Here is a 23,133-nt window from a genome sequence, read left to right as displayed (position 1 = left end):
TGTAGGGATATTCAAATCAAAGTTTCAATTTGGGTGTCTTTGTTCCTTTTGTTTTTAGTGGCCATGCTGGACTGAAGAGTCTTGTGGAGCTTCCAACATTTTTTTCTGAGCCAAGCTCTTGAGATCCTCTGGGTGATGGTGACAGCTGGGTCTGCAAAGAAGCCTGCAAAGACATTGCCTTCACCATTTTCTGGAAGAACTGACAGACCAGCCTTCCAGGGAGTCAGTGCTGGATGGAGTCCGGGAGGCAACAGCGCCTGCGCGGCTTGGTGGCCGCTAGGATACTGGGCACGCTAAGACACGGCCGCTCCAAGGGGAAGCCAGGGACAGAGGGGCGTAGACTTCACTCTCTTCTTTTGCAGACAGGCTCACTGGACGTGTCCTTGCTTAATAAAAGCAGTGTGGGCCAGCTCATGGGACAGTAGATAAAGACTGGATCCCACAGGGCTGACTGCGCCAGGTGAATCCTGACCGCTAGCTCAAGAAACATGCCAGGCATGTGTGTGCCCCCAGAAATCCCAACAGGAGGGAGACATGGAGGAGAAGGGGCTGTGGTGTGACCATTCCCCACAGGTGTGCTCTCACTTTTCTTCTCTCTCTTTCCTGAGTGCAGTTGTTCTCTGGCAAAAAAAAATAAAAATAAAAATAAAAGAGAGAGAGAGAGAGAGAGAGAGAAAGAAGAAAGAAAGAAAGAGAGAAGAAAGAAAGAAAGGAAGGAAGAAAAAAGGAAGGAAGGAAGAAGGTAAGGAAAAGAGTGACTAGAATCTTGCAGGACAGCGCAGAGAAACCTGGTTGCACCTCAGCCCCTTCTCTTCGAGAAGCAACCAGTCTTCTAACCAGCATAAATTCGGAGCCCGATCACACTGACAGAGTCACCGTCAGCCTATGAATGTTACGAGCACTTAGAAAGCCCCTTCCCACAATTAAAACAAAAACTATTCTTTGTCTGCCATCTTTGCACTGTGGAACATATTTCAACTTTCTTTTATTTTCCAAACATGCAAACAGAAGAGAGTGATCTGACCCACAGTACACTGACATACCACGCAGCTATAACCTTGAGATAAAAAGTAAAGAAAAAGTCTAAACAACTCACACCAAAGACTAACACAAACAAGTCGTTCCTCATTCCGGACCCCTTGTCCTGAATCAAGGGAACTAACTGGCATTCACACCCCTGACAGTGGCGGGGACACATTGATCTGCACTTTGGCAGCTATGCAGGCCCCAAATGCAGAGCCGTAAAGTCTTATCTAGTCATTACTAACACAACAAATATGTAGCAGCATGTGATATATTCTATGCCAGACATGGTTCTGGGTGTCCGGGAGATTTAGGGCACGTATAAAACTTACAAGGTTTCTGCCCTTGTGGAATTTATCTAGTGGTATCAGAAAAAAAAGAAAGAAAGAAAGAAAGAAAAAGAAAAAGGAATATAGCCCACAGGGCTGAGAGGAGATGGGAAACAGCAGCTACACCAGAAAGTCTGAGCTGTTTCCTGGATCCTGTATATCCAGGAATGCAACTGCTTCAAAATCTGGGTCAAACTGCAGAGCAGCTATTAAAGATAGAAAGACGGAAAGAAAAAAGCAGAGTACCAGAGAAAAGCTTCTCTCTCCACCACACAGGGGAGGGTCCTCTGAGGGTTTTTAGCAAATTGACCAGAAACGGTCAAACCTAGGGTTTATAAGATGGTAGTTAAAGAAGAAATAAAGGCTGTGTCTTTGCCCCATGCTAAAAGAACTCCAAAGATGGGAACCAGCAATTAGCGTAATGGCTATGTTGCTGGACTCCCACGTAGTCGACCGCGGTTCGTGTCCCGGACCCGGTGACTTAAAACTCACGCCGGGCGCGTGTGCATGCGTGCCCAAGATCCCAAGAGGAGAATGGAGGAGAAGGGATTGCGGTGTGAGCATCCCCCCTGGGGGGTGATTTCTCACTTTCTGTCTCTATGTCTCTCTCTGTCTGTCTGGCGAGCGCATGCGCCCTACAGTGAAAATCTCTCAAAAAAAAAAAAAAAAAAAAGAACTCCAAAGATGAAACGTCCCAATATAATAACAGGGATACATGAATATATTTGCTAAGCAATTACATGTATTAGCCCATTTAATTCTCTCAACCAACCACCTAGAGAGGAATGCTAATTTTATTCCCGTTTTTTATAGGAAGAAAGAGGCCTAGAAACCTTGAGTAATTGGCCGTTGCCCAAGGACACCTGGCTGGGAATGGAAGGGGAATCAGAGTCCACCTCTTACAGCACTATATTTTCATCTATAAAACCCTTTTTCACCATTTTATTTAAGTAAAAAGGTATTAATATTAAATAAGAAAATTATTCAGAAACTTGTCTGTGTTTTCAAGATAATATCATAAAAGAGACATTCAAAAGATCCTTTCAGTCAAAAGCAAACACATACCACTTTCCCAAATACAAGAAAAATTTAAAAATGAACTTTTGCTGTCACCTAAGTGCACTAAGAATCTCCAATTAAAATGATGATTCGCGAACAAATAATGATCAGTGTTTTATCCGAATAATAAATTGCTCCTCAAAGTTTATTTTATAACTGTGTACATTTCCATTTTTGCACTTTATTTGAGCAATGAATTAGTAACAGAGTAAGGTGGAGCAAGTTTACTGAAACAAGGTGGAACTCCATAAAGAAACATAACTCTGTTGGAGGGAGAATCTATTCTTTTTAAAAAATCCTCAAAACTTCCAAAATAATTATAGTAGAATTAAACTTTGGGAAGAGATGAGGGTCTTGTTTTGGCTTTAAATTGTTTAAATTATATGCAGTGAAAAGTCATCAGACTGCTTATTTTTACTCTGTTTTGTGGGAAATTGTGCCGGGAATGTGGATCTATCGTGCACGAAGGATGTTGGTTTTATGCTTGGAACGACCAGGCAGGTTGAGCTGAGAAACAATTAGGGCAGTCAGCAAGCCTTTGAATCTGATTAAGCCAGGAAGTGGTCACTCCCTGGGACAGGGCAGAATGAAGGGAATCAAGGCAACAGCTCCAAAACAAGGAACGATTTTTCCCTCTCCCGCTGAAATCAACTAGCATCGAATGGATTGTGGCAAGCTTTTGCCCGGGATTAGCTTATTACATTTCATCTTTGGTGAAGCAAATGGAATCTTATATCCAAGATCAATAGTCTACATGTAGCATGGCTACTGTTTCTAAGAAACTTCTGTTTATTGAGGCCTTTCCTACCCTCCTGTTTTGGTAACCAAACATTTTCAAGGATAACCAAGTCACAGGAAAATGAAGGGCTTGTACCAGGCTGCTGGCTGGCTTCTTGTGGTCCTGGGGAGTCTCAGCATATCCTCTGGAGTGATGGCTTTCTTTCCTGTCTTCTCATACAAGCTTTGGTTCGCTGGATGGAGCGTTTGGATTGCTTGTCCCATCTGGAATGGAGCTTTGGTAGGAAAATATTTTATTAAATATATTGAGAGAATTAAGGAAAGTGGGAGGGAAAAAAAGAAAGAGAATACCATGTTCTTTTAAAAATTTCCAATAATCCAAAGAAGGTGAAATTCTACAGAAAATAAGAATTCACCTTTAAACATTTCTGTTGTATTTTAAATATAGAACTTTTTAAATAATATTTTATCATATATGCATGTATATCATATTATTATAATCAAATGCTGTTCAAGAAATTCTTCAAAATATTATTTCATTTTAATCCTTTTTTTTTTTTTTTTTTGAGAGGTTTTTCCTATAGGGTGCATGCGCTTGCCAGAATGACAGAGAGAAACAAAGAGACAGAAAATGAGAAATCAACCCCCAGGGTGGATGGCCATGCCACAGTCCCCTCTCCTCCATTCTCCTCTAAGGATCTTGGGCACACACGCACACGTGCCTGGTGTGAGTTTAAGTCTCCAGGTCTGGAACTCGAACCGCGGTCGACTACATGGGAGTCCAGTGACATAGCCGTTACATTAACTGCTGGTCCCATTTTATTCCTTTTACCTTGATATTCAGAGACATTAGAATTTATCTTTTGAGATGTGAATACTGAATTTACAAAAAAGTAAACCATGAAACATAGTTTTAAAGTGAAGAACAAGGCAAAATACTCTTCAAACTAACACTTTCATTAGAAACACTCAAGTGCGTCTATAGCACCCCAAAATTTGACACTCCCAAACCTTTGTTCTCCCACCTTTTGCTTTTCATGTAACTGTGTGAACAAAGTAACACCAGATGTAAGGTGAGTCTTCACCGATCTTGGAGTTCACTGAGAGAGTGAGTGTGGGCCGAGTACTAGGCTGGGTGTTGAGAGGTTTTTCCTATAGGGTGCATGCGCTTGCCAGAATGACAGAGAGAAACAAAGAGACAGAAAATGAGAAATCAACCCCCAGGGTGGATGGCCATGCCACAGTCCCCTCTCCTCCATTCTCCTCTAAGGATCTTGGGCACACACGCACACGTGCCTGGTGTGAGTTTAAGTCTCCAGGTCTGGAACTCGAACCGCGGTCGACTACATGGGAGTCCAGTGACATAGCCGTTACATTAACTGCTGGTCCCATTTTATTCCTTTTACCTTGATATTCAGAGACATTAGAATTTATCTTTTGAGATGTGAATACTGAATTTACAAAAAAGTAAACCATGAAACATAGTTTTAAAGTGAAGAACAAGGCAAAATACTCTTCAAACTAACACTTTCATTAGAAACACTCAAGTGCGTCTATAGCACCCCAAAATTTGACACTCCCAAACCTTTGTTCTCCCACCTTTTGCTTTTCATGTAACTGTGTGAACAAAGTAACACCAGATGTAAGGTGAGTCTTCACCGATCTTGGAGTTCACTGAGAGAGTGAGTGTGGGCCGAGTACTAGGCTGGGTGCCACGGAGGCCCTCACTGTCTTCTCCCCACGTGACTGCACAGAGAACTGTCGGCCTGACCCAGCCACGGCCACAGAAATGAGCACACGCAGCCTGGGGAGTGAGTGAGTCCCAGGGTGACGTGGCGCAGGTGGGGTTCTGATGGCCCACCTCAACAAATCCTCTCATTGATTCCAGTCACCCTTAGAGACTCGATTTTTGATGCTTTTTGATCTTAAGGAATTTTCTGTTAAAATGTCATTCTTAGGGAAGATGACATCTTAAATCTTTAAATAATTAACTTTGAGTGGGATACCACCAAAATGCAAGACTCCAAGGAATATAATTTTATTTTATGTTTTAGTTTTTGCTAAAGAGTGTATGTGTTCACCAGAGAGAGACAGACACAGGTAGAGAGAGGGAAAGTGAAAAATCACACCCCGGGGGATGGCCATGCCACAATCCCTCTCCTCTACTCACTTCTTGGGATTTGGGGCATGTGTACACAAGTACAGTTTTCCATGCTGATAGTTCTTCAACCACCATGCTACCAGCTGGTCCAGAAATGTAATTTTTAATGTATTTATTAAATATTCATTAATAGCATAGCATGTTCTTAAGTTACATGAAGGATAAAACAAGGTCTTGATCTTAAAGAACTCTGTTTAGTGGAATTTAATGCTGGAGAAAAGTAGGATGAGGGAGGGAAGACTGAAGAAGGAAACCACTGGGTGGACCTTTCTTCCTTTTTTTATTTTTTAGAACATTTTTTAATATCTACCACCCCAGTACCAATCTTCCTTTCTCTTCCCCAATTCCTACCCTAAACTATACATTCAAAAAAAATACGTTTATTACATTTCTACAGGAATGCAGAAATAGCAGCTACACTGGTTTAGACTTCCAAACTGTTTGCGGGTGAGTCAGAGTATGCTTTGCATGAAGACCTGGAATGTACATAAATACATCTCCATATTTCTTTCTAGGTAAATAAATACCTATATATACATATCTATATACATATCACAAAAGTTTCACAAAACAAAGCTTAACCCTTTATGTGAAATGTGTATTTTCTATTCCATTTGTTTTTGAATTCTGATTTCATGAATGACCCAGAGTTTAACAAAACCTTTCCTCTTACTCTTAGAGCTCTTTGCCTGTCCGTACAGGGTACATCATAATACACTCAATAATGACTGGCGATTTTTATTAAGATGACAGGCTATTGAATGCAGGCTTTTTCTAGGCCTGACATCTATCTTGGCAATTAGGCCCAGAGAAACAGGTTGGTGTGTCTCCAGTACATAGCCTGTTGGCAGCTATTGATTTCTAGGATGGCAGCCTGGCAAAGGAGAGTCATAGACTCAGAACTTGGAGAGATGGGCTTGTGTTCAAGTCCTGACATTGATGTTCTTGGCAGGTGATCAAAAACAGGACCCTCAGTCAGCCAGTGTGCCATTATCTTTACGTATAAAATGGGAGATTTGACACATCAAGAGAGCCTGCGTGTGTAAATCAGTGGGAGATGATCAGTGAGAATTAACACTGTTTGAGTAAAGACTGTATAATGAAGAGTTTGCCCATTTTGAAGCCCCACTCAAATGCTAGTTAGTACCAGGCATTCCATCTGGGCCTTACTCTCTGAGCAAACCCATGGTTCTTGATCCCTTCCCATCCATTTCATTGTCCTCTCCCATGCCCTAAAGACCTGCTGAGTTCCCATCTTGTTATGTCCTGGAACTCTTCTACCACTCTTCCTTAGCTCATTTCTCTCCCGTCACAATGGCCCCTTGATATTTTTCAAACATGCCAAGGTGTGTTCTGCTTCAGGGTCTTCGCATTGCCAGCTCTTTAGCCGAAGCCTTCTCCTGAACTTGACTCAAAGGATCAGTTTGACTCTTGATCAGACATCACTTTCTCACTGATGATTTCCTTTATTAATACATACACACACACACACACACACACACACATATATTAGTCCGAAAGATTTTTGTCATAGGGCATGCATACTTGCTGAAGAGACAGAAAGCAAGAAATAACTCCTGGAGGGATGGCCATGCCACAATCCCTTCTCCTCCATTCTCCTCTCAGGATTTTGGGCACACACGCACATGCACCCAGCATGAGTTTTAAGCAGCCAGGTTCAGAACTCAAACAGCAGTCAACTACGTGGGAGTTCAGCAATGTAACCATTATGACATCTGCTGGTCCCTTCCCTATTTAAGATTGCAAACCTCTGCCCCAAACTGGCCTTCCCAGTCTCTCATACCTGTTCTATTCCCCCATAGTTCTTAACACCATCTAAGATGCTATATAATCTTATAATATTATTGGTTTAATTCTTTCCCATCCACCAAGTGTGTATTATACAAGGACAGGAATTTTCTTCCTAGTTTTTTTACTGTTGTACATTCAGAACCTGGAATAGAGAGGATCACAGATGATGTGTTTAATAAATACTGTTGAATGAATGAATAAATTCTATGCTCTCCAGTCTAGGGATACAGAATTTCTGGTATTGTTGAACTCCGGTTAGGTTGCAAGGACTCAAGGTCAAGCTGGTATTTAGACTAAAGCAGAAAAAGAATCCTCACGAGAAGGGAAGCAATAAGAATGCTCATTCTTTCAATAACGTCTAAATTTGGATCGACTTGATTTTCTTTTTTTCCTAGTGAGTTTCCTACTAAACCACAGTTCTGTCTGATCAGGGTCAACTTCAAAGGTCTCTGACTCATTCTACAACCTCCCTGGCCAATCACGTCTTAACCTGCCTCCAAAGAATGTCTTCCTCTGGTGAAAAGATAATTTGTACATATCAATCATACTCATATTTCCTTTTGCAGATGACTCCATATTTCTTTTGAGACTTGTAAGCAATACATTTTCCCACGTGATGCAGTACTTTCTATTTGTTCAGTGTCTTTCGCTCAGGACTTCCTAAGTACTTCACAAATATTGGTCCTCAGACTCTCCGAGCTGCATGCTGACAGTCACGTGACAGGTCGTTTTCCTAGAATTTCTGAGCTAGGTTATTTAAAGACATCAGCTGCTAGAGAGTATGTAGCAAGGGGATCATGGTACCTCAAGGACTGAGCTCTATTAATCCTGGGAAATGTGGCTGGTAGCTCAGGCTCTGACGAAGAGAGCTGAAACACAAGACCTGAGGCCTGCAGAGTCCTGCGAGGGCCAATGCTAAACATTGCCCCATCCAGAATCTGCTTAGAGACAGGAATTTGGGAGAAAGGTCAGGGCTAGATGTAGCCATGCTGGCCTCCCTATTTCTTCAACTGTTAGACAGAAGGCTTGTCTACTACCGCTTCAGTGGTTGGACTTCCAACGCCTGATGGTGTGGAAAAAAAAAGAGAAAAAAACAGCTGTGGGACCAGCAGTTGGCATAATGGCTGTGTCACTGGACTCCCATGTAGTTGACCACAGTTCGAGTCCCAGACCTGGTGGCTTAAACTCATGCCGGGCGTGTGTGCGTGCGTGCCCAAGATCCTGAGAGGAGAATGGAGGAGAAGGGACTGCGGCATGGTCATTTCCCCTGGGGGGCAATTTCTCGCTTTCTGTCTCTCTGTCTCTCCCTGTCTTTCTGGTGAGCGCATGCACCTTATAGCAAAAACCTCTCCAAAAAAAAAAAGAAGAATTAAAAGAGAAAACAAAAACCAACAGAGCTGTACAGTACTCAGAGCAATAAAGATGAGTTTTTCAGGACTATTGTGGTAGGGAAACGGGGATCTGAGTACATGACTGGGGTCAAATCTAAACATAGTGGGCAGGTGGGAATTTACAACTAAAGAGCAGGGCAGGGGTCAGTGAGTGGAAATTACTAAGGGGAGACATCAGGAGTAAAGGGATTCTGGCTCAACTCACTGAGGAGGCAAACAAGCTAGGCTCTGGGTGATAGCAGAAGATGAGGCACCCAACTAGATCCCAAGGGTGATCATATCTGATCAGATACAAAGCAGGGGATTCTTGCCTAACTGCTGGTGATGGAGAGTTTGGGGTATCAACCTGACTGACTCAGGAGTATCTACTGTAGAAAAGCAGCATTCTGGGTGTCTGTTTCCAGAAGGGATTAACCAAAGTGGGTGGGCACAAACCAATCCATGAGGGCCAGCAGAGAATAAGGGCCAAAGACCAGAAGACAATTGCGTCTTTTTTGAGACAGTACACGATAGACTTTTGTTACCTCAGACATCAGAACTCAAAGCTCGTCTGCCTCTGGACTTCAGGATTGACACCAATGCCCACCCCCTGTTTTCTCAGCTTTCAGCCTCAGTCCATGAGTTAATCATCAGCTTCCTTGCCTCTGAGGCTTTTGGACTCGAACTGATCCAGCTTCCAGCACCCAGTAGCCCAGAATCCCCAGCTTGCAGGTGGCCTGCTGTGGGACTTCTCAGTGGCCATAATTGTGTGAACTGATTCCCCCAATAAATCCCCTCTTTTGTATCGACACACGGGCTAGTAATTCTGTCAATTTTCCATTTAGATATCCTAAGCTTTTTTAAGATCAAATTATCTAAAAATAAAATAATCTTGTCACAAAAACCATTTGGTTCATCTCCAACTTTCCTGTCATTGTCTTAGGAACTCGGTTTCAGGCCTTAGAGTAACTTCTGATTCTGTCCTTCCCTCTAAAGTGTTCTCTAAAGTACATGCAGATCACCACCAGGGGCTCTGGTTGAAATGCAGGTTTTAATTCAGTAGGTCTGGAGTGCAGGCTGGGAGTCTGCCTGTTGGAGGAGTTGCCAGGGGGTAACCCGTGGCTAATCCTAGCACTGCCCTTTGGGGAGCAGTGCCCTAGCCACCCCCTCCAGCCCCACTCCAGTCACTTGCTTGGTCACTGACCTTCCCCGTGAGGTGTACCCCAGTGCAGTCTGTCCTCCTTCTTCTCTCCATGCACCCCCTTCCTATTTCCCACTCCTGCTCAGGTAACCTCGATAGCTAAACTGTATGAATCTGCCATTAGTGGATTATAAAATCTGTTTCTTAGCTAGAAACATTCAGAGTAGAATAGAATAGAATATAGAATAGAATAGAATAGAATATAGACTAGAATAGAATAGAATAGAACAGAAGATTAGAATAAGAAAGAAGTGCAGAATATTAGCCTAATGCACATATAATAAGGGCCACTGTCACCTCCACCGGAAACCATGCATCTTTCAAACCCACTTCAGATCCTGCTTCCCCATGGTGCCTTCACCATCCGTTTCTCTCCTGGAAGTGGTATCTCATCACTGAGCTCATGTAGAAAAGTGCTCATTCTTCTCGCCTATTTTGTGGACATTGTTGTCTGTGGGCTGTTTTCACACTGGAGCTGTGCGTCCTCCTGCACAGTGGAGACATCTGTGCAGTTGTTATTTGGTGAGCTTACCTTATTGAGCCTCTTCGTGCCTTATTTAAAAAGTGGGAGGCTGCACGAAAGGGTCACAACTCGGCTAAGTAGCACATGTGAAGTGTGCAGCATCGTGCCTGGCATGGACTGAACACTCAGTCTTGCTAACGATTGCTGTGATTTTATCTGTGGCATGCCTGTCCCACCTCTTGTTTGTAGGAGAGCCAGATAGATAAGCACAATAGATGCTTATGAGTGAATAAAGTATCCCATGTTACTATGATGTCTCTTAACGTTTCTATTTCTGTTGTGACTGCTTTTGCTTCCTTCAATTCATTCGCTTCTGGGAACTGCATCCTTTACTTAGGCAATTGAAAGATTTAGCGGGAGGTCTCACAATTATCTTGCAATTAAAGAGCAGCAGAAATTGTTGTAAAAACCAAGGAATGTCCCAGAAAGCACAAGTCAACAGCATTATTTTTTTTAAGAGGAAGATTTTTGCTCTAAGGGCACATGTGCTCTCCAGAGAGACAGAGACAGAGAAACACAAAACAAGTAATCATCCCCTGGGGGGGATGGCCACACTGCAACCCCTTCTCCTCCATTCTCCTCTTGGGATTTTGGGCACTCACACACGCACCCGACGTGAGTTTTAAGCCACCAGGTCTGGCACTATGAACCACGGTTGACTACGTGGGAGTCCAGTGACATAATCATTATGCCATCTGCTGGTCCCAGTCAATAGCATATGAAGAGCTGAGCAGAGAGGGCAAGCTTGGGACTTCTTCCCCTCAGTGCAAGGCACATCCTGCACTTTGTCCTTCCTCACAACGTGGCTATGTGCCTCTGCCCAAGTTCCACCTCTCAGACACCCCTCTCTCATATATTTCTTCCTCTTGTGTTCCCCACCTTCAAATCCCTTTGTTTATGGCCAGCCAGTGGCATGGTGGTTAAGGCAGAAGGATCCCACATGTTCAACTGTCGAGTCTGAGTCCTGGACATAAAAATGGTGAGTGCCTATGCCCAAAACTCTGGGAGAAGAATGGAGGAGAAAGAGAAGGGATTGTAGCCCCTGTTGGAAGGTGCCTTTCACTTTCCCTCTCTTTGTCTCTCTGTCTCTCTAGCAAACATATGCACCCTATAGCAAATAATAATAATAATCTTTTCTAAAAATTATTTTCTTGGGGCCAGCAGGTAGCATGGCGGTTAAGGCACTGCATTCCTACTTGGTCAGCCACGATTCAAGTCCAGGTGCACGTGTGTGCTCCAAGTCCCGAGGGGAGAACAGAGGAGAAGGCATTGCAGTGTGTCTATCCCCCCGGGTGTGACTACTCACTTTCCCTGTCTGTCTCTCTCTGGCGAGTGCACACACTCTATGGCAAAAATCGAAAACAATTAGAAAAAAAATTATTTTCCTGGCCAGCAGGTGGTGGCGTGCTGAGGTGCTTAAGGTGCTGTTCCCACAGGGCCGACTGCAGTTTGAGTCCAAGACCTGGCAGGCTGGGAAGCCACACCAGGTGCATGTGCCTGAGTGCCCAAACTCCTGGGAGGACAACAGAGGAGAAGGGATCGTGGCGAGGCTCTCTCCTTGTGGGGACAGGGGTGATTTTTGTTGCTCTCTTTCTCGCTGTGTGTCTCTTCCTCCAGCGAGCGCATAATGCTCTGTGGCAAACATCTAAAAAACTAAAAATAAAAACTTCTTTGTCCGTCCCTATCTAAAAATAAAATGTACAAAATAAACAAAACTAGCAGAAGAAAGAAAAGGGGAAGGTTGTGACTCTTAGGGGAACTACCCCCCACTCTAACTCTGCCCTGAGCACAGGGTGGGCACCGTAAAGTTGGGTGTGCTCAACCCTTGAGCTGCCAGCCCGTCCACGGGGTGGGTTAATCAGTCACTGAACTGCATTCATACTCAGCCTGCACCATGGAAGATCTTTTTCCAAGTTTTGTGTAAACAAAGCAAAATTCAGGCTGGCAGTTACCATAGAAATCACAGGCAACTGCAGTTCTACAGCAGTTTTCAACTTCTGAAAGGAAAGAACCAACTCAAGCCAGAGTGGTGAGGGCAGCCTGGAATCTAGGCATCTGATAATGGCGGCTGTCTACTCAGAGCACAATCAGAAGAGGGTGTGGACCCCAGCTCCTTCGCTTTTATCCTGCCTTCATGTTTCTCTCGATGAGGGGCAGAGGCGTGATGTGTGAATTGATGGATGTCTCTTATAGCGGAGACCAGCCCAGGCTCACTCCACGGCTGCAGCGTTAATAGCTGCTGTCAATAATTCTCCTGTTCGGTTGCACTATTTATGGTCTAACCTCCATAGGGTCCCTTGGAAACTTTCCCCTCACAAAATCAAGACAGGAACCTCTTTTAACTACAGATGGTTCAGTTTTTATCCATGGGAGTTTTATGGTATGGTGATGCCAAGTCAGAAATTTCAGATTAAGCTGCATAAGAAGTTTGGTGTGACTTCATATGTGTATATGTGTGTACGTGCATGTGTGTGTGTGGTGTGTGTGTGGTGTGTGTGTGTGTGTGTGTTTTCCCTCTCTCAAATTCCTTGAATCCAACTTTCAAAATAAAATCTGCCAGAAAATGAAAAGCTAAGTCTCAAAACAATAAATATGCCAGACCCTGAGCTACGAAAGCACATACCACAAAGCCATATTGGGCAAAAAGCACTGATTTTTTATTTTTATTTTTATTTTTTTGCCATGAATTTGTTGATTCTATACATACGATCATATTTATTTCTCTATCAAAAACCAAAATCATACTATTTTTAGACCTGTCTCCATTCTACGTCTTAAGCTCATCTATTCCTGGTTTTTGCTCTCAATTTCAAAACGTTTCTTGACTAAGAGCAAATGACTCACGTGGATGGGGAGCAAGCAACTTCCAGCCTCCGTAACCACAAAGGTCTCCTTCATCAGACCAGGTGAGAGTCAGCGAGCCCCGAGGTCTTGCGTCCTCATTATCTATGGCTCAGTTCTAGTGACACCATGGCCTCCTTTGTTGAACTACTTTCATTCTGCACTTTGGGTCTTTTTCCTTCAACGAACACTAGAAAGAACTCTCCCTGGAAAAGCTGGACACCCCTGCACCCTGAACAATAACTGTCACGTGATGTATTCATTCTAATGATAATTGTCACTTGAGAAACAGGGTCATGTATTTGTGTCCCAACAGCAGGCCGAGACTGTAGAATCTCGAAAGAAAGCAAATAGAGATAATACCACCACTGGGAGGGTTTTCAGGGTTCTGCGACGCATTTCCATTCTGTGTCTCCCATTTACAATGTTAGCAATTTGTGAGAAAGATGCACAGCAGACAGGAATCAACACGGAACATATGGCAAGGGTTATAAAGTCAGGTTTCTATTACAGCGACACCTTACGGTAGCTGAGCTTATCATCGTGATGACAAAGGCAACCAAGAGAATCCAAACACAAGCTTAAGTGAATCACGCCTTTCTGACACTAATGGCTTATTTTCCTCATTGCCATCAGTCTCTTCCATGGATGAGGAGGAGATCAGAGCTGTAAATCCAGGTAGCCATTCGCTGTTCTTTCTAGTTCATGATAAAGTTGTCAACCTGTGAGACAACCGAGCCCCTTCCAGGGCTACCTTCCGTCATAGACGTCATGGTTTCCTTTTCTTTTCACAGGCCAGCACGGCTGGTGGGCTGCTGCTACTGGCTTGTAAGGAGTGGACACAGAGATCCCTGGTAAATAGAGGCACTGAGCGGGCTGGGAAAGTGGGTTTGAGGGAGAAATAAAGGATAGGTAAGAGTGAGCATGATTTTCAATGATCACTGACCCTGACCTAATTGATGACTTACTGTGATGGGTCTCAAGAGTAAGCTGTTTTAAAGAAATACATTTTATCTGATCTCTCACTAAAGATTCCCTACAAATTCCTCTGATTACTATTGTATTTGAGGAAGAAAAAGCCATTGTTAATTCTACTAAATTTCATGAATAAAATTTCCTCTGCTTTCAATAATACAGGTTTAAGGGACCAGCAGTTAGAGTAATGACTATGTCATGGGACTCCCATGTAGTCGACCGCAGTTTGAGTCCCAGACCTGGTGACTTAAACGCACACTGGGCGCGTGTGCATGCGTGCCCAAGATCCCGAGAGGAGAATGGAGGAGAAGGGATTGCGGAGTGGCCATCCACCCTAGAGGGTGATTTCTCGCTTTCTGTCTCTCTGTCTCTCTCTATCTTTCTGGCGGGCGCATGTGCCCTATGGCAAAAACCTCTCCAAAAAATAAAAATAAAAATAAAAATACAGGCTTAAGTCTCAACTGAAGCCAAGGTCTTTTCTCATTCCATCACTTAGCTCTCCATCTACAAAAGGCAGAAAGGTCTATGGCATCTTATATCGAAACAGTATAGAGCCAACTAATTCTATAATACAGAAAACCGAACTTAACCAATTATAGACTTTCTTCTCATGGCTAAGGTGGTGCTTCTCACACTTTAATATATACATAAATCACTTGAGGAACTGGTTTTAATGCAGATTTTGACTCAGTAGATCTGGCTAAGGCCTAAGAGTATACATTTCTGCTAGGCTTGCAGGGGACGTCAGTGCTAGTGGACCGTGGATCGCACCCTGAAAAGAAAGGTCCTAGGGTGTGGATTCTGCTTAATCATTTTTATTTGGTCCAGTCCAGGTCAGTTCTCTGCATGTGGTGGGAGACATATGAGTAAATGTTTATTGAAATGAGTTGATTTCATTTTTACCCCAGTTGCCTGATACGTTATTTCCCTGCGGTATAGATTGGAGATGAGAATACAAGAGCCTAAAGAGAAGACTGTAACCCATCTCCACTTCTTTTCCCAGTGGGAAACACATAGACCATGCTTATCTTTCTTCATATTCCAAAGTTTTGGAAGTATCTGTCCCTGAAGTAACGATTTGTTTCTGCTTTATTTTCAGTGGGAAGCGGGTTTCACCTTTGTGATTCTGAGCACTATGGGATGCCCACTGCATTTTGTAATTGCCTTGGAATCTGCGCTCCTTGGCCCATACTGCTTCTACTCATTTTCAGGAATTACGGGGACCAATTACCTTGGCTATGCAGTTGCCTTTCCTTTTCCATACACAAAATTCCCCTCTGTCTGTGTGGACCCACCGCACTATGAAGAGTACCACTTGGCACTCCAAGTCCTGGACCTGTGCCTGAGCTTTGCCCTGCTCTGTGTGGCTCTGACGGTGTTTGTCAAGCTTTCCCTAAGGCTTATCCAGAATGGACACATAAACGTAAGTTCCAACACAGGGGAAGCTGGTTCTTGTTCTAGCATGAATGCAAAAATAGAAGGCCTGGAATGCAGATAAACTCCTCACTGTTATCTACTGTTGTACACTGTGTGGCCATACCGTCCAACGTCTGTCATATAATACGTGCCCCATCATTATTCTCGAATGGATAAATGGAAATATATTGATATGATAACCAAAGGTATGGCTGTAGGTAGCACCAGGCAACTTGTATCCCAAACTCCTATTCAAAAAATTATTTATAGGAGTTTGACAAGATTGCTCACTCTCACCATTTCCATTCAACATAATACTGGAAGTCCTGGCCAGAGTAATTAGGGGAGAAAAAAAAAAAACATAAAAGCCATAAAAACAAGAAGTAAAATGGTTTGTTTACAGATATAATCATGTATATAGAAAATCCTTAAAACTACTAAAAAGGGACCAGGAGATAGCCTAATGGTTACATCACTGGACTCCCACATAGTTGACCATGATTTCAGTCCTGGAGCTGGTGGCTTAAAACTCATGCCAGGCCTGTGTGCATGCATGCCCAAAATACCAAGAGGAGAATGGAAAAGGGATTGCAGCATGGCCATCCTTCCTGGGGGGTGATTTCTCACTTTCTGTCTTTCTGTCTCTTCAGCAAGCACACATGCCCTACAGCAAAAAAAGCAAAAATCTCTCTAAATACATACATATATACATATATATGTATATATATATTCTAAATACACACACATACACACACACACATACATAATACCAAAAACGCTGTTTGAACTAACAGCAAATTCAGTAAAGTTGAAGGATACGAAGTCAAAATAAAAAAAAAAATCAGTTGTATTTCCATATACTAATAACAAGAATTTGGGAAATAATTTTTTGAAAAATCCTATTTATAATAACATCAAGAAGAACAAAATATTTAATAAATTTAGCTAAGTTGTATATACACTGAAAACTAAAAGATGCTTTTTTTTTTTTAAATGAAGAGAGGGCCAGGTATGGTGGTAACATAACTGGATCAGTATCGAAGTCTCCTGCATTTCACTTTCCAGGACTCACTTGAGCATGCCTGGTTCATGAACACATAACTGATTCAGGCTGTCTGGGACTGGGGTGGATCTTTATCTCCTCTTTTCTCTCTCTGTTTCTCTCTCCTATGGAACAAGTAAATGGATAAACTTTTTTAAGAAAGAAATTCAAGTATCAATACATAGGAACATATACTATGTTTACTAATCAGATGAATTAATATTGTCAAAATGTCCTTATTATGCAAAATAATCTATAGATTCAGTATGATCTCTGTCAAAATGCCAGTGGCATTTTTCACAGATACAGGAAAATCAGTCTAAAGTTTTTATGCATCCACGAAAGATCATAGATAGTCCAAGAATTCTTGAGTAAGAACAAAGCTGGAGACATCACTGTTCCTGATTTCCAATTATATCCCAAAGCTATAGTAATCAAAACATTATGTACTGGCATTAAAAAAAAGATAGTAGGCCAATGGAACAGAATACAGTCCAGATATATACCCACACATATATTTGAGAAGGGAACCAGGAATACAAGATAAGAAAAGGATTGTCTCTACAGTAAATGTTGTTGGAAAAACTGTATACCCACATGCAAAAGAATAAAATTGGACCTCTATCCTACTCATCAAAATTAACTTGAAATGGATAAACGATTCAAATGTAAAACCTGAAGCTTTAAAACTATTAGAAAGAAACAGGCAAAAAGCTCCCTGACATATCCCCCCTGGGGGGTGATTTCTCGCTTTCTGTCTCTCTGTCTCTCTCTGTCTGTCTGGTGAGCGCATGCACCCTATAGCGAAAACCTCTCAAAATAAATAAATAAATAAATAAAAGCATAAGTAACAAAGCCAAAAATAAGCATATGAGACTATATCAAACTAAAAAGTTTCTGCTCAGAAAAATGAGCAATCAACAAAGTGAAGTACAGCCTATGGAATGAGAGAAAATATTTACAAACCATGTGCCCATTAAGTAGTAAATATCCAAAATATAAGGAACTTGTACAACTCAATAGCAAAAGCCAATAGCTTGATTTAAAAATGGGCGAAGTACCTGAACAGAAATTTTTTCAAAGAAGAATACAAATGGACTGAAAGGCACATGAAAAGGTGCTCAACTTCATCAGTGGAATGTAAATCAAAACTACAGTGTGACATCTCTTTATGCCTGTTAAAATGGTTATTATCAAAAAGATATGAGATAATAGATGTTAGTGAGAATGTGAGGAAAGAACTCTTGTGCACTTTTGGTGAAAAATGTAAATTGGTATGGCCATTACTGAAAACAGTGTGGAGTGTTTTGGGTTTGTTTTTTAGAGATTTTTGTTACAGGGTGCTTGTTCTTGCTGGAGAGACAAAAAGTGAGAAATCACTCCCCCCCTGCCCCCCCAGAGGTGATGGCCATACTAAAATCCCTTCTCTTCCATTTTCCTCTCGAGATTTTGGGCCCACATGCACCTGGGCCCAGCATGAGTTTCAAGTCACCGGGTTTGGGACTTAAACTATGGTTGGCCATGTGGGAGTCCAGCAATACAACCATTGTGCCATCTGCTGGTCCCAGTAGGAAGGTATTTTTAAAAATTGAAAAGAAAACTATAATACCATACACTAACAATTCCACTTTTAGGTATATATCTGAAGGAAATAAAAACATATATTGAAGAGACAGTTGTACTCCCAGGTTCACTGCAATATTATTCACAATAGCCAAGAGGTGGACATAACTAGTGTCTGCTGATAGATTAATTGATTAGTAAGACGTGGTATATATATACACACTGAAATATTACTCAGTCTTAAAAATGAAGAAAATTCTGCCTTTTGCAACAACATGGATGACAATTGAGGGTATTATGCTAAATGAAATAAATTGGACTGAAAAAGACAAATACTGTATTATCTCACTTATACATAGACTCCAAAAAAGCTAAATTCATAGAAACCATGAGTAGTACAGTTGTTGCTATGGGATGGAGACATTGGTCAAAGGTCGCAAAGTTTCAGTTATAAAATAAGTAAGTTCTTAGGCTGTACTGTGTAGCATGATAGCTAACAATATGCTGCATAATTGCCATTTGCTAAGACAGTATGTATTAAATGTTCTTGCAACAGGAACACAGATGCGTTGTAAACATTTTATACTATCTTCATGTATCAAAGCATCATACTATATACCTTGAATTTATACTATATCATTTGTCAGTTATACTTGATGAGGCCAGAAAAAATATTAAAGGAGAATAAAATGATAAGAAACACTGAACTTTTTATGAAAAATGAATGTGCATCTCCTTACCTTGTTCTAAGTTCAAGAGGCTGTAAGGACATATTTTTTCTCCCTGAGAAAATATATGTTAACAGAAACCAACCTTGAATTTTAAAGCAAAAGTTTGTAATGCTTTGCAATGTCATTTTGCAGTTTACGATGTTAAAGTTGATAGTTTTTTTTTTAATCAGTTCGATTTAACACAATAAAATAATACTAACAGAGACAAATTCTAAGTGATTTTGAAGAAGCTGATTGTGGCAACAATCAATTTATTAATATTTTAATATTAGGAAAATACAGAAACTTTAGCTTCTTTACAAAAATTATTTTAACATTTATTTATTTATTTTAATTGGACCAGAGAGAGACAGAGTGAGAGAAAAAGAAAGTGAGAAAGCAAGCCGCTGGGTCTGGGACTCAAACCATGATTGGCCATGTGGGAGTCAGCACCCTTAACCATCATGCCACCTGCCAGCCCCAAGAGGCCTTAGTTTCTGTCCCATGAATTGCAAGAGGTATACATGCTCTGTGACTAGAAAATACGTAAAAGAAATTCTCACAATATTTCTACTCCTACCCAAGCAGAGAGACCGATGGACCCCAACATGAAGTTTAGCTTTCTAACTTCCCTAGGAGGGCTAATAATAATACTGATGGTATGATGATACAGTGCGCACCATGTACCAGTGTGCTTCCTCATTTCACAGAGAGGATACTGAGGCTAAGAGTTTGTGCGGCTAACCAGTACTAGGGCCAGTTCTGGACCAGTGGTGTTATCCTCATCGGGCCTTGGACCAGAGAGAGACAGAGTGAGAGAAAAAGAAAGTGAGAAAGCAAGCCGCTGGGTCTGGGACTCAAACCATGATTGGCCATGTGGGAGTCAGCACCCTTAACCATCATGCCACCTGCCAGCCCCAAGAGGCCTTAGTTTCTGTCCCATGAATTGCAAGAGGTATACATGCTCTGTGACTAGAAAATACGTAAAAGAAATTCTCACAATATTTCTACTCCTACCCAAGCAGAGAGACCGATGGACCCCAACATGAAGTTTAGCTTTCTAACTTCCCTAGGAGGGCTAATAATAATACTGATGGTATGATGATACAGTGCGCACCATGTACCAGTGTGCTTCCTCATTTCACAGAGAGGATACTGAGGCTAAGAGTTTGTGCGGCTAACCAGTACTAGGGCCAGTTCTGGACCAGTGGTGTTATCCTCATCGGGCCAGGTTCATCTCAGCATCCGTGTCACTTCCACAGCTCTCCCCCTCTGCTGGTCAGGGCAAATGCATGACTCTGGCCTCCAGGAGCATTGGAGCAGGCTCTCTGGGAGAAGAGCACGGTGATTTTTGATCCTAAATTCCTGTGACAGAAGCTGATCTTCTGTTGGCTGAACAGCCTAACTCTGGAGAGAGCTATTTCCCACTGCAAACGCTCATGCTGGCTATATAATTTGGATTAGTATCATTTTAGAGTCAACTGCATTTAAGTAATGTTAGCCATTTTTTTTCCAGGTTGAGCCCATCCACCCCAACCCGCAAAGCTGAAATACAAGAATTTGGCACTCTTCATGCCTTTGTGGTCAGCTTTGTACTCTTCAACTTCTACATTAGTCTGCAAAGGAAATCCTGTGCATTCTTAAGAACAGAGCTGATTTTACAAGGAGACCTGCCAAGAGGAAAGGAGACCAAAATTATCTCTCCCCTGGTACTGCCAGGGCATCTGAACTTTGGCATTTGAGATTTCTCCCTTATGGTAACATCCCACACATTTTAGAGCCCTTTGTTAAAAAGAACATGGGCCTAGGAGAGACACACATTGACGTGGTAACAGTCATAACCCCTCAACATGGACGTTCCTCAGACACCTGACTATTGCCTTAAGCATGACACTCATAATGCTTAGGTTGAGTGTGGGGTGGAGGATAGGGAGAAATGAAGAAAAAATAAAAGTCTCAGAGCTTGATAAGTCAGCTCCATGGAGACTCAACAGTGGGGACACCTAAAGTCCCTGGGGAAGGAGAAAATGAGCGGAGGACAGAAATGAGCTGGGGTCACTAGCAAAGCTCTCTAACTTCAGAGTGTTGCCTTTGTCCACGCTGCTCAGAACACGACTTCCTGGTGTGTGATGTCTCAGGAAGATATAGGACCCAACACAACTCTCATGTGTTTGTCCAAGAAGACAAGGGATGCCAGATTTACCCTGGGTTCTTGTTAAACCCGAGTTTAGGGTCCCATGTGTCAAAAACTCTGGGGTTGGAGACACAGAATCTTCATTTGTAACACACGCCCAAGGAATATTGCTGGCCAATGAAGTTGAAGAACTGTGCTTTATTTTTTAAAAACTTCTCTTCCCTGCACAAGACTGGGCAGAGTTTCACTCTGGACAGTTTCAGTTTTTCCATTTGCATGAAAAACAGTGCTAAATTGGGTAAGAGTTCTAGATCAATTTCCTTGGTGAGCGTTTGTGGATGACTTGACACGGCTTAATCCATGATGGCGGTAGATCATGTTTCATTAGTGAGGATGAGCAGCTGACATGATGGGATCTGATGTTCTGTGCTAAGAAATACACCACTGCCCCAAGCCCAGGGACACACGCGCAGCCTGAAACCCTCTGCTACCATGTAGAAATGTCAGCTATGCTAGGTACAATCTCCAGCAATGAAATAAGTGTACCACATATCAAAATTTCAGAAAAAACTCAATGCTCTTAGAAGGAGGAGAGAACTGTTTGTCCAGATACAGACATTTACACAATGATTGTAGATTTAATGAACCTCATAGCTATGTTTTTAGATTCCTCACATTCTGCAAGTGATGAGCAATACTTTAAGATTTTATTAAAAATTCCTCCTTTTCGCAGGACCAGCACATGGCTAATGGTTATGTCTCTGAACTCCCACATGGCCATCTGTGTTTCAAGTCCCAGATATGGCAGCGTGAAACTCACGCTGGGTGCGTGTGCATGTGTGTCCAAAATCCTGAGAGGACGGAGAAAAGGAGATTGCAGCATGGCTATCTCCGTCTAGAGGGGAGGGTGATTTCTATCTCTTTGTCTCTCTGTCTCTCCAGCAAGCTCATGTGCCCTGTAGCAAAAATCTCTCTCTTAAAAATAAATCCTTTTTGCAAACAAAACACTAGCGATGCTTTAAAAACCTACACTTTCAGCACTTTTAAGTGTCACCCCTGAAAATAAATTTTTATCTGTAAATAAGTCAGGGAATTAAAAAGTTGTAAAGATTTGTGAAAAAGATAGTGATGGATTGAAGGAAAATTTGGAGAAATGGTAGTTTTGCATTGTGTTGTAATGAATTGTAGAAAAAAGTCAATTTTTATTTTTTGAAGATCCATATGTAACACTCAGTATTAAGGTGGAAAATATTCACAGCTACGAGTTTTTTTCCTATAAGTTAGGAAGCATGTTTCAGAACGGAAACATCCCCAAGACCCCCTAAGGAATCGCCTCATCCATTATTTCTTCCCTCCCTGTGCTGTCTTGTTGTAGAATTGAGGTCATCTTGCTAAAGGTCACACAGTGAAAGGTGTGTAAATGTTCAGGCAATTGGTACCCAACTAAAGCCACAGTGAGAAATGCTTGAAAGAGGCTCGAGGGTTTGATGACTTTGATAAGCACTTACAAAGGTGGTGTGAGCCCTTCTGACTGTCGGGGGCCTCCTGGGAAGAGGAGGCTGAAAAAGGAGCAAGAGCCACCGGCTTGGGGGGCTTCGAGCAACCTCTGAAGTGCCCCTGTCGGCTCCAGGACTCAGTGCAGGAAGCAAAAAAGCAGGACACAGAATTTAAGGCAAGAAATGAAAACGCAAAACAGCCATAGCTGGAATTGTCCACATTCTTGGTCCATTAAGTGGTAGAATGATGGGAAAGGAAAGAACTGGGACGCCAGACACACTGCAGCTGCCCTCTGCAGCCACTCTGCCCCTCCTCCTTGGAATGGAATGGCTGTTTGTTTTCCTTTCATTATTCCTTGTTGTGTTTGGTGTGTGTGTGTGTGTGTGTGTGTTTTAATGAAAGGGGAAAGGAAAATACGTTCCCCACTTGTCATGTGATACAGTGGTTTTTCTTTTTCACTGTATTCAGAAATATTTGTTTCACATAAAAGATGTAAGAAAATCCTTTCAATGTAACTCAGAAACGAATAGGGACAAAATATTTGTCAATGGAGGCCCCTCTTCCCCAAACTTAAGACAGATTAGCAGCACTCTGTTGGCTTCTGCCTCTTCTAGTGGCCTCACGCTGTAGCGTTAGCAGCATAAATTTGTATTGAAACATTAGAAAATCTATCTATAACTCTGGACCTAAATGTCTGAGGCCTCAGGTTGGTTCAAATAAGATCTTTCTCTACTTCTGG

The 23,133-nt window shown here is 42.2% G+C and overlaps 1 protein-coding gene across 1 annotated transcript; it reads left to right on the top strand.

The window, feature by feature from the left end:
* The first annotated feature begins 3,270 nt into the window (after positions 1-3,270).
* On the top strand, positions 3,271-21,627 carry TMEM212 (transmembrane protein 212). The gene is made up of 4 exons (XM_006155053.1): positions 3,271-3,429; positions 13,852-13,911; positions 15,132-15,455; positions 20,280-21,627. Exons 1-4 carry the CDS (start codon positions 3,271-3,273, stop codon positions 20,310-20,312), a joined length of 576 nt encoding a protein of 191 aa, XP_006155115.1. The 3' UTR covers positions 20,313-21,627.
* The last annotated feature ends 1,506 nt before the right edge of the window (positions 21,628-23,133 follow it).

Source organism: Tupaia chinensis, unplaced genomic scaffold (genome assembly GCF_000334495.1).
Source record: "Tupaia chinensis unplaced genomic scaffold, TupChi_1.0 Scaffold000430_1, whole genome shotgun sequence".
In the NCBI taxonomy this organism is placed as follows: domain Eukaryota; kingdom Metazoa; phylum Chordata; class Mammalia; order Scandentia; family Tupaiidae; genus Tupaia; species Tupaia belangeri.
Note: the sequence above shows the minus strand (reverse complement) of the source record. Positions and strands in the feature narration are given on the sequence as shown.